The 11,885-nt window shown below is 34.3% G+C and overlaps 1 protein-coding gene across 1 annotated transcript in view; it reads left to right on the top strand.

Annotated features, from left to right (window-relative positions):
• The window catches only part of KIAA2026 (KIAA2026 ortholog), a gene marked incomplete at its 5' end in the record, with an annotated part of 56,477 nt that overhangs the window by 17,268 nt on the left and 27,324 nt on the right, over positions 1 to 11,885 (top strand). The window contains one exon of the mRNA XM_026083598.1: positions 292 to 1,721. Within this exon, the coding sequence (XP_025939383.1) occupies positions 292 to 1,721 (1,430 nt within the window). The remainder of the gene's footprint in view (positions 1 to 291; positions 1,722 to 11,885) is intronic.

The raw sequence follows: 11,885 nt of genomic DNA, 5'->3' as shown, positions 1-11,885 counted from the left end.
AAAAAAAAAAAAAAAACTCAAAACCCCCAAACTATTGGTATCTGTCAAGTTTTTCTTCTGTTTTCACTTTCCTAAACTAGTTGTGATGAGAAATAAGGGAATCTAATTTCCTGTTTTGGTGCTATGATGCACTGTGTAATATAAAATAAGACAAAAATTACATTTTTTTTATGCTGTGTTCTTTGTTACTTTAAGATATGTATGTATTTCATGCTGTAGTTCTAATTTTTTCCATCACTGTTTCTTTTAGTTCACATGATATCTGAATATTCGTGAACTTTCTTTCGATAGGCTGAAAGAACAAGAAAGAAAAGAAGCAGAAGAAGCTAGTCAGAAAGAAGTAGAAGAATGGGAAAAGGCACTTTTAGCTCAAGCAGCACCTACAAGGATGGAGACAATGTGGGAGATTCCAGCTATTGGTCACTTCCTTTGTTTAGCACAGCAGATTTTAAACTTACCTGAAATAGTGTTCTATGAATTGGAACGTTGTCTTTTAATGCCTCAGTGTAATGCTTTTTTATCTAAAATAATGACTTCTTTGTTAAGTCCTCCTCATCGCAGATCTACCTTACATCGAAGACCAACACTTCCTTACAGAGCTTGGGAAGCAGCACTTAGGCAGAAAGTACAACACTGGTATACTGTTGTAGGGCAGACTGACAATCCTAATAGCTGTGCAGAAAAACTTGGATTGTGTCCCCAGTTTTTTAAAGTTCTTGGAGAAGTTAATCCCTTGCAGGAAAAACCATTTCATGAACTTCCATTCTACCAAAAAGTGTGGCTACTAAAAGGTCTCTGTGACTTTGTGTATGAAACACAAAAAGATGTTCAGGATGCTGTGCTAGGTCAGCCTATCCATGAATGCAGAGAAGTAATTCTTGGTTATGACTACCTGGAGAATGCATATGTTCATTTTCCACAGTTCTGTGGTGCAGATGTTCGGATTTACAAACAAAAACCTTTTCAGGCTCCTGAATTTCCATCTCCTCCCATCAAAGTAAAAAAAGTACCACGGATCAAATTGGAGAGAGTAAAACACATAAGCAAAAGCAATGGGGACGTCAGCTCTGGTGGCAGAGAAGAGCTGATAGCTCGTTCCAAGACAGAACTGGGCAAAAATGTGGATTCCGTTGTTAGCTGTCCAAAAAAAAAAATCCACTCAGATAGGTTTACAGTCACCACAGAAGAGATGAAACTTAACTGTGAAATCAAAACTTCAGGAGTCTGTGACATCAAAAAAACTGCTTGCTGTAAAGAGAACTTGGAGAAGTTGATTAGTTCAGGAGAAACTGTTGGTGATCACCTTAGCCCAGAAGAAATATGGGCTGTAGAGAATGGACAAAGTTGTGCTGAAGCTACCAGAGTGAAATCTGAGATCAGCTCATTCCAGGAGAACACCCTGAAAACTTGCCAAATACATACTAATGGCAGTCATAATGACAATCCAGACATGAATCGCCACAAATTTAGTAAAGAAACAATGTTGGAGAACTCACTGCGAAATAATAAGAAACTAAAGCTTAACAAGTTGCGAGCAAAAAAGAAAAAAAAGAAAAAAAAGAAATTGAAAGACATTTTGAATGAAAATCTACAGAGAAAACTTGATGACTTACAAAGAAAGCGTGAGATTCATTTTCATTCATTCAAATCTTATAAATCTGAGATCCAGAACAAGTTGTTTATCATCAAAAAGAAAGCAAAACACAAGAAGCACAAATCTGGTAAGTTGACATTTTTATTCATATTAAAAATTAGTGAGATACTGGTTTTGTATGTGTTTGTGTGCTTGAAATTGACTCCTTAGCTGATTAGGTCATGTTTCAAATTGTGAAATGGGACAGCATTATTGCATTACACTTTTCTGACATTAATTTTGATGTAAAGGTTTCCCATTCAATAACACAAGTATATGAAACAGGCTTATTGGTTGATTAAACCATGACTGATTTGCAGAATTTATCTAGAGAGAACATAAATCATTGGGGGAGTTTTTGTTTGTTTTTAAAAATTCTTAGGGAGAATGAATCTGACCCACCAGTCTGCTCCAGAGAGTGTGGCTTGAAGTGGCTTCATGCTCTCATAGCAATTGTGGAAATATTTCTCCTTTTTCTGATAATTTACCTCATCCAAGTTACAGAGAATGCAGAGTGATTGCATAAGGTCATGATTCTAAAATCATTTTTACTAGAACTGTTCAGTCTTAGGTCACCAAACAATAATGCTTTGACTGTGGGCCTGATCATGTTTCAGCCAACTTAGTCAAACAACTCAAATACAGTATTTTAGCAGATGGTATTTTTTTATCACAGATGTGGACAGTGTCTAGTTGAGGGTCACGGATAGGTGATACCTGATCCAGCAAGTTTTCCAGTTACTGAAAAATTTTAAAATAATTTTAAAGTGCTTAAGACAGTACAAGTTGTCAGTTGCTGCTGGATTTTTTTGATGTTGTATAAAGCACCCTAAAACTTGATCTGCCATCTTGTTAAGTCATAGGCTGAGGTATATGTGTTAGGTCTTAGCAGACTGCTTCAAACAGTGCATGTTAGGACACAACTGGTTTATTTTAGAACAGAGTGGATTGACAGGTAAATATTGGAGAAATCCCTTCAAAATTTTAAAGCAAGAGGCTGAAAACAAAAATCTCTGTGACAAAACATCTTTTAAAAAGGTAAAAGAATTCAGAGGACTGTTGCCAATACATTTTACCTACAGTTTGAGTGGTAGCTAATAAAACAATAATTTTAGATCCCAAGTATTTGTGCAAAATACTCAGACATCTCTTTTACCCTGTGAGTCGTAAACTCCTCTTTCCAAAAATATTTCTGTGCCCACATCCAAATATAAATACTAAGAGCTACAGTTTATGTATGTGGTATTCGGCACAAGTAATGTGACATATTTTACATTCAGTTTTGTGACTGTTAACTCTTCAAAAGTATCACCAATTTTCAGTCTTAAGAAAAAAACAACAAAAAAATTGAATAATGACCCTTGCCTAAAATAAGGGCCTCTCCATTTAAAGAACTATTGAAAAAAACTGAAGACAGTGTTCATTATTTTTTCTGCGAAAGGATTTAAATTATGTAGTTATCTCAATTGTAGCCCTAGTTTAACAATGCATGCTTAAAAATCTACTTTCTATGAAATAGACAATGTTCATGCAGCAGAATGTGTTCAGTTTTGAATAGATTATTGCTTTGAAAGATAACTACTGCTTAGAAAAAACAGAATGGCAATATTTGGAAGTAGCTTTTGAAGTTAATTGATAGGAAGAATGATGTTTATTGTGATTATTGCTTTTTTAAAATGTGTGTCATTTTATGAAAATAACAAAATAAAAGTTAGGAAAGGTATTTTATAGCCTCCATCATTATACTTTATATGCCTAATAACATCTTTCAAAATACATCATCTTTTTATAATTATGAATTGTTCTGTTTTTAAAAATGAGAAGAGAAAAACTTTAAAGTATTGTTAAATCATAAATACTTAAGTGTTATTTAAACTCTTCTAGAGAAATGCATCATTAACTGCAGTTATAGAAATCATTGTAATTTTGAAGAAAAAATTCTAATATTCTGAATATTTAATTTTTAATCTGTTCAAGACTAAAATTGTTGGTCTTGAAGGGTCAAAGACTTAATCTTGCACTGTTAGTGGAAATAGCACTCACTGTAATATGGTGAAGATCAATACCTAAATATAGGCAGTTCTTTCGGTTCAAAATTCCTGTCTTTTAATTGACACCATGGAGAAAAATGAAGCTCATTAATAAAACTGAAATCAAGACGGAACTTCCCTCCAGTCAGTTTTCAGTTTTGTRTCTTATATATGAGGCACTGGATACTAAAAATGAAGACAGAAATCTCTGGGGATTTCTTGTAATAAATTCATATTTTATTTTCTGAAGTGCATATAGGTTTGGATTTGTTTACATGAGTCTTGGGAATACTGCGTTGAAACTGGTTAAAACTTGGTGATATTGCTAATATGTTTTTTATTGTCCTTTATTCTTTATGTTGAATTTTATTAGACCCATGAATTTTTAGGACCCAGTATATTTCAAAAGCTTACTGTAACAAAAAGTAGTACTCTGCCTGTGTGAGAATACTTCAGTTGTAATTTGTGTTTTTCCATTTCTGAATAGTAAATCCAGCAGTAGAATACCTGTCTTTGCATATTGTATCACGAGGAGCTTCAGGTTGTCAGTGGTGATTTAATGTAGAAAATAATTACTGTATAGGTGTGTTAAGAATATATTTCTGTAACTGTAAACCAGTACCTACTGAGAAATAATGTCATTGTTTGTGTGAACTTTGGTTTTAATTACACGTATTTTCATAATTGGAGAACACTGCAGAGGTAGAATTAGTGTTGTCCTGGGCTGTAAAAAGGATCCTATTTTAGTCCTCCCTTGTCCTTTATCTGTTAATACTTTTTGGAAAATCACTTTTCTTATTCTGACCTCTTCTTCACTGCAAATTTTGTCCTTGCTGAGGAAGATTTCACCAGAACGTTACGGTATTATGAGAAAGAGCTTTTCATCTTGTGCTTGTGAAATCTCCATTAGTCCTGTAGCTATTACTTAAAATGGATAGGCTTGGACTGGTGGAATGACTTCATGCTAATGACATGCTAAAGAAACTGAGTCTCGCTGTTTTGTCATATTTAAGGTTAAATAATACTCTCATAGAGCTCTTTCTAAGTTGCATCTTCAGTTTAAAGATGTCCCTGTGTTGTAGAACTCTGAAAGAGATTTGGTAATACCTGTTTTAAATTCACAGAGATGCTGATCTAAAGCTGATTATAGCCATAATCACTTTTTACTACATTTCTTAAAAGTACAGGAGGTAGAAGACATCATCAGGAGTGTAAAAAGTGAGCACCTTTCTTTAATTTTTTTTAACAAGATTACTTTTTTCCTATGGGTTCTGTAAGGGAGCTAAATGCAACTTTGAGTTGTTCATGTTTCTGTTAAGATGATTAGCACCTTCCTGAATTGCTGTTAAAAGTGGCCAGAATGTACCTGAAAAAAACCTCATTCTTGAACATAGACAGCTTGTGTGTTTTTTAGCTGAAAACTTCCCATAACTATTCTGAGCAAAACTTACTGGAGAACATTGCCCTGTTGTGGGCCTGCTCAAAGATGTGAGATGGATTTACAAGTTATGAAAAGGAAGATATAACCCTTTCATTGAATCTCTGTCTTTGAAGCAAGTTGAAGGTTATTACTGTGACAGTGTCCTGTGTCGGCGTTAATGGTCAGAGTTGTAATAAATGTAATGGAACATCTAAGTTCAGTGTGAACTGTGCTGTGAAGTAAGTTTTGGCTTCTTGCGTGTCTCCACGCTCAGAAAATAATGAAATTCTGGGCTGAATTGACTTATGTTTTACTGTGCTTGTAGATTAGATATGAAAAGACATCTGAACAGCAAGCATCCTCGTCTTTCGAAATGGTCATGAGTTATAGAGGATTGACAGTTGATTGTTCCTTGACAAAAAGACAAGTTCGCAGAATAGTTTGGTAAACAACTAGTGTGCAAGGCATCCATTTTAAATGTAATTTATTACTGGTTTTAGTTAAATTAGGCTATAAATCCTTGACTTGGACTGTGACAGTGGTAATAGCCTTGCAGGATATGGACAAAGACAGCTGTGCAGAGGTAAATCATGAGGTACAACATCATGAGGTGCAGCAAGGATTGCAGTGTAAAAGTGTGAGAATTCTGTGACTGCATGAATGAACTTGTGACTGGATGAGTTTGAAACATACATGGTGCTAGGGAGAGGAGGAAGGAGGGACCAGAGGCTACTTGAAATAATTGTGATGTCCCTGAAGCAGAAGTTGAAGTAACTGTAAATTGAAACACTTACTCTGTTTGGTGTCATAGACCCTTTTTGATATCGTGCATACTTGGCCAGAACTCAAATAATTTCTTGACACAATTTCCTCTACAAGAACCTCAGTGTAAAATTYATACCCTATATTCATGCTCTAAAAGATTCATGGCAATCCACCTGCTTTAAGTCTATTTCACAGTATATTTTCTCTATTTCTGTATATGAAATCAAGAATTGCTTGAATGTAAAGGAATGAATTTTATAGTCTGGCAACAATTTAGCAGTGTCTGCTATACTGTCCTTGGGAGTTTCATATTCACCTTTGACTTCAGAGTTATAAAAATGTTATTACCATAGTATTGTTAAGCCCCTAGATTTGGAACAGCCCATTAGCCACGTTGAAAGCATTAAATGAGGTATTCTGCGAACACTTGTGGTTTCTTCTGTTTTGCAAGTAGTAACAAAGTTCTCAGTGCATCACAATGCAGTGTTTGTCAGTCAACATTAATGTCTTCAAAAACATGTACCACTGAGGTTTTACTGGATTTGCCTATGTTGTTCTGTAAGTCAGCATTATTGATGCGCTTGTCGAGACCTGCTTTGCTGTTTTGACTATAAACAAGTGCATGCTGTGTCGGTATGGAAGCTTCAGAAGTCTTTTGTCAACTTCATTTTCCAGATTATTGCACAGTATGTTTTTCTAAAGGAAGAACTGTTGGAATCAGGATAGGATAAACCTACATCAGGAGAATAAAATAAAAGTAAGACATGCTTTGTAGCTGCAAAACATTTGAAAGTCATAAAATGTTTCTTGCAAATGAACAGAAAAGCTTGGGTCAGTTTTTCTATTCAAAAACAGTGGAGTTGCATCTAGAAAGTCATGAGAAAATACAGGAATTTTTGCAGTTTGAAGGACTAGATAACTTTATTTTACCATGATGAAAAGGAAAAACACCATTTTTCATCCTTCTCTATGGGAATGAGGCTTTGTTGCATAAGCTGCAAAGATTGCATTGGTATGCTCTATGATTTTACCACTTTGTAATTTGAAGGAGAGATTGAAGTGTAAAAGGTCTGAAGTTTCATGCTTCATAACAAAAAGTTTTACCAAATCTTCAGAAATTTTGCTGATTTCAGGTCAAAATGATTTACATTTTGATAACTGATAAATGAGTTACATTGCCCCTCAGATAATTTATGAATGTCAAGAATATTTCTGTGGGTTAGTATTTTGTTTTATTTTGTTTTGGAGGTAAAGAAACATAGAGAGATAGGGATAGAAGAGACCTGAAAGATCACTTATTTCCTCTACCTTCTTCAGCCCATATAGCAAAACCAACCGTTTCTGAAGATGGCTTCTTTCTGAGTTGTATCTACCCTGAATCTGTCCGATGGATTTTTTTTTTTTTTTTGATACTTTTAATTAGAATTGAAGCCCTGTTTTTTTATATTAGTTTATTAATTGCCTGAAAATCTATTCAGTCACAATATCTATGGAATTTGTTTTGATTTGAAAGGAAAAACTACAGTAGCTAAACATCTTCTGGACCTATTGAAGTTCAAAATAACACCTAAGAGGTTGTTTTCAGAGCTCTTAGGTAATAAAATGTTTTGGTTTGTTTTGTTTTTTTCCTACTCAGTACCTCTTAGAACAGAAGTGTTCCAATAAGATGTAAGGTTGTGTCAATACTTAAAAGAACAAATATGAAAGATCTATGGATCTGATTTTTTCTTAATCTCAGCAGAATTTAACAAATGATTTATAATAATCATAAATACCTACTAYTAATTTTTTATTAAATTGATAACACACAGCTTTTAAAACTACCAGTGAAAGATACCAGTCAAAGAGATAAAATAATCCCATAGGAGTTGACACTAGAACAGTCCATAACTCAAAACACAATTAATTCAGGGGAGTCAGATTCCTTCTGCTTGACCTGTTGTGTCTGCTGTCTTTTTAGCATTAAAAATTAAACAGCAGTGGTGTAAAACACATTCATATCTGAATTATGTTTATTTGATTATTTTGGTTTAGGTTTGTTACTTAAAATACTGTCTTTGATCTGAGTCAAACATGAAACCTTGAATAGCCTACTTCAAACATGAGCAGAAATATTTCAGTTGTCTTCCAATGTAACGTTCACATACTTTGAAACAGACTTTTTTGAGAACAGTCTTTGTTTCATATTCGTTTTAATACCTTCTGTTACTGCTGCTATTGGCTTATATTAACACTGACCATGCAGGTTTTCTTCTTCGTCATTCTTCAGTCACTGAACACTGTTACCTGGTGGGACAGGACATCCTCCAAGTTAATGTTACTTGTGCCTGCATAATACAGTTTCTAGCTTGCCCTACAAATGAATAAGGGTTTGCTTGATTTAATTAATTGTGGAAGACCCATATCATACTGCATTCTTGCCCTGAGACAGAGTTTGTCTCCATTCAGAAAAAGCAGTGGTATGGTAGCAAAAATGCTGCATAACCACTGTCTTTCACTGCAGATGGTGTGTGTTTTACCAGTATTTTTGTTTCAGATCAATATCCAAGTGATTTGTGTCAGCAGGTGAGTCTGGAAATGTACAAATTAAACTATTTGTCCTTGATGCTACTATGAACTCTGTGTACAAGTTGGTAGCATGTTATTGCAGAGAGAAAGAAAATTGCGTTAAATTCATGAAGAATTTTTGTGCTATATCCAGACATAACTGAATTATAGTTTAATTTATGACCATATCTGTTGTAGTTTGCTTGAAAAAAAATAATTGTGTGCGTGCTCTTTATCTTCTGGCAGAGAATGAAAAGGACTATTTATTTGTTACACAGTCCTGATTTGCTCACTGAGCCCTAAAAGGGCTCTTGAGTTAGATAGCTATAGTTGTCCCCTCCCCAGTCTCAGGGACAGCTCAGCTCTCTGTTGGTATTGAAGGTAATATACTGATAGCTAATACTATCCTGCAGTATGGAAGACAAAAAGAGGTAAGAGTCACAACTTCTGTCCAAGGTAAGCTGTCTCATACCTCATTCCTCTTCCTCCTGACCCAAAACCCAAGTGAGGTGTGGAGTCTGTTGGAACAGGCAGTGTGGAGACATCATTAGGAATGAGCAAGTTTTGTGTGTATTTTTAAATAAAGAATTATTTTCTTTATACAATAACATTATTGTATAATTCTGGCAAGTGAGATGAGGGAGGGTTTTTTTGTTTGTTTGTGGGTTTTTTTGGCAAGTATTGACTATATTTCAAATTAAAGTTTAAATCAAAAAAGTAAAATTTTAGCTTTAATTGCAAGTATTGCTTTATAGTGGAAAGTAGAATCAGAATAATTCAGTATTTATCAATATTTATAAAATGTTTATCAAACACTTGTCCAAATAAATACTTCTCTATCCTGCAAAAAATAATCTAATGTTGTAGCTCTTGCTGGATAGAGAGGCAACTGTCTCAAGGAGGTAGGCCTAACAACAGCTTTTATATAGCTGCAGCTATTGAAGGAAGTGGCCTCTTCAGATATTTCAAGATCATGGGGTTTGTTTTTTTGTTTTATGTTTTTGTTTGTTTGTTTTTTACTTTTTTATTTTTTAGCTTGGGAAGGTCTTAATTTGTTTTGGTGAGGAGTGTTTTAATCATTACCTCCTTCATGGTTAGGAGGGGTATAAACAAGTAGAATGGGCAAAAGCATTAACTATTTTATCTTGCATCTGTGTAGTGCAGCCTTGAGTTACTGATTCTTATTTATTTACTTTTAATGTATGTTTACTGTGTAAAGCAGTTTTGATAGGAAATGTTGGTTGGAAGGAACTTTCAGAGGTCATCTAGTCTGACCTCTTGTTTGAAGTGGGACTGTCAAAAATGCTATATCAGGTCAGCTATGGCTTTGTCTAGTCAAGCCTTGAAAACTTCTAAGGATGGAGATTTATTAATTTCCCCCCCATACCAGGAGAGTTTTTGTACTGGACTGATTTGGGGGAGGAAGGAACGTTATGCGTCAAACTATTGTTAAATAGCTTATAAAATTTGACTAGTAAAAGCTGTGGACTAAGAAGTAGGAAATAAGCAGGGCATGTTGGATAGGAATAGGTGATTTGAAGAAATAATGCATATCAATTTGTTTATTTTAATTATTTCTTAGATGTGTTTTTCTAGCTCTAATTGCTTTCATTCAGCAATTTCACTCAGCAATTCAGCAATTCATTCAGTGTGTTTGTACACTGAGTATGTTCTAAAAGGTACTATGTGCTATGATTCAAAATACCTCTAGCTACTGTCAGTAACATTATTTCATTTGTTGACAGAAGTGATTTAAGGCACTTTAAACAGCCTTCATCTAGGATAATAGTCAAAAGAGCTCTAGGAGATCTCACTGGAGTGGTTTTAGAAGTTGCCACTCAGGGTACTTTTTCAGCCCCTTAGTAACGTTACTCTCCACGCAGAATCTGTGCCATCCTCAGCCTGCAAGTATAGCTTAAACCCATCAGCAATTTAAGCTAAATGACGAGGTTTTGCAGTGGCATGAGTAAAGGGTGCCCACTTGTTCCATGCTACATGCAGCAGAGACAGTAGCAGGCAGCAGGAGAGGATGACATCTCTAACCCTGGATTGTTTTGGGTGTACATGTCTGCTTGTGGTTCGAGAATCTAAACTAGTAGATCTTGATAGATTTTTAAGGGAGAAATCTGATTCTTGGTTGATTTTTATCTGAAGAATTTTCCTTTAAAGGTAAATAAACTTGAATATTTTTTGGTATTAAAGATTATTACTCAGTCAATTTGGGAACTGGACTTAGGTGCAGTGTTACAGTGCAGCTGCGTTGTCTCAGAAAGAACCAAATAGATTTCTTTAAACCCATTCTTCATCATCTTTATGATCTCTGGTGATTTTTCTTTAAAAAGCTATTAAAGAAAAAAWTTCCTTTAAAACTTGGAAAACATATGCAATATTATTTCTGTATTTAACAAGAAGCTAGAGATGACATTTTTTAAATAAAGAGATTATTAATTCTGTTGCTGCAACTCTGTTTGAATGTAAAACTGTTCTTTTATAAAGATATTAAGTTAGAAGTTGAGAACTAGGAAATGTCAAAGTTAGTTTGCTGCATACATTAATTCTGTCCCTTTGTGCAAACATTTGTAGTGTTTTCTTTCTTCAGTATGTGATATATGACTGTGCCATAGGATGTTTGCTGTGTATAGTCACAAAGTAGGAAAGAGATTATGATGTTGCACTGTACAGATATATTCTTAGCTTGTGGAGGATGTTAGTCTGGGAAATAATTGTGCAAGACCTCTGCTATATGTAATCTAGTAAATTTCCTTTATGATGTCCTATTATATTTTCAAAGACTTTTTCCTTGATATAGTTTACAGTGAAGGTGAGACTCATTTTCCTTGTGCTTCTATTCAGTTTTTTATTCTTCTTGTTCTTTTTATTACCCTATATCTTCCTTACTGCRTGCTGTTCAGATGCTGCTGTGAAGGCAGAATTATGTTTCTTTTTTCAATTAATTCTTCTTAATAATTGATTTTCTGTTTTTCAGAAGGGAATATTGAGAAAAAGAGACTATACGTCCATTGACTACTATTTTTTCAAAGTATATTGCATCACACAGCATCTGATATGCTAAAAATGGTTTTCATTTTAATTGTATTCAAATCTTTCTTAGATAAAGCTAGACAGTCTAGCAACCCCACTGTTTTTTAACACTTTATATCCTTATCTGATAAAGTTCTTTTACCATGTTAAAACAAGAAACCATATGACCAGACTTGTTTTTGAGTTGGTTTGTCAGAAGTCATACCAGATGTGTGCTTTAGTCCATTTAATGGATAGCACTGTTCTSAATATTAGCAAATAAGTTTTCAGTCCTACTGGATCCATGAAATACATAATAGAAATGTTGATATTATGGAACAATTTCAAAATTTTTTTTACACGTCATCAAAATGTTTTGGTCACTGATTTAATATGCATGCTTCTACATTTTTATCACTTCTTCTGTAGCATGAAAACATCTCTAGCATATCCTCTTTACGTAAAGAAA

This window comes from Apteryx rowi, unplaced genomic scaffold (genome assembly GCF_003343035.1).
Source record: "Apteryx rowi isolate R43461 unplaced genomic scaffold, aptRow1 scaffold_61, whole genome shotgun sequence".
In the NCBI taxonomy this organism is placed as follows: domain Eukaryota; kingdom Metazoa; phylum Chordata; class Aves; order Apterygiformes; family Apterygidae; genus Apteryx; species Apteryx rowi.
Note: the sequence above shows the minus strand (reverse complement) of the source record. Positions and strands in the feature narration are given on the sequence as shown.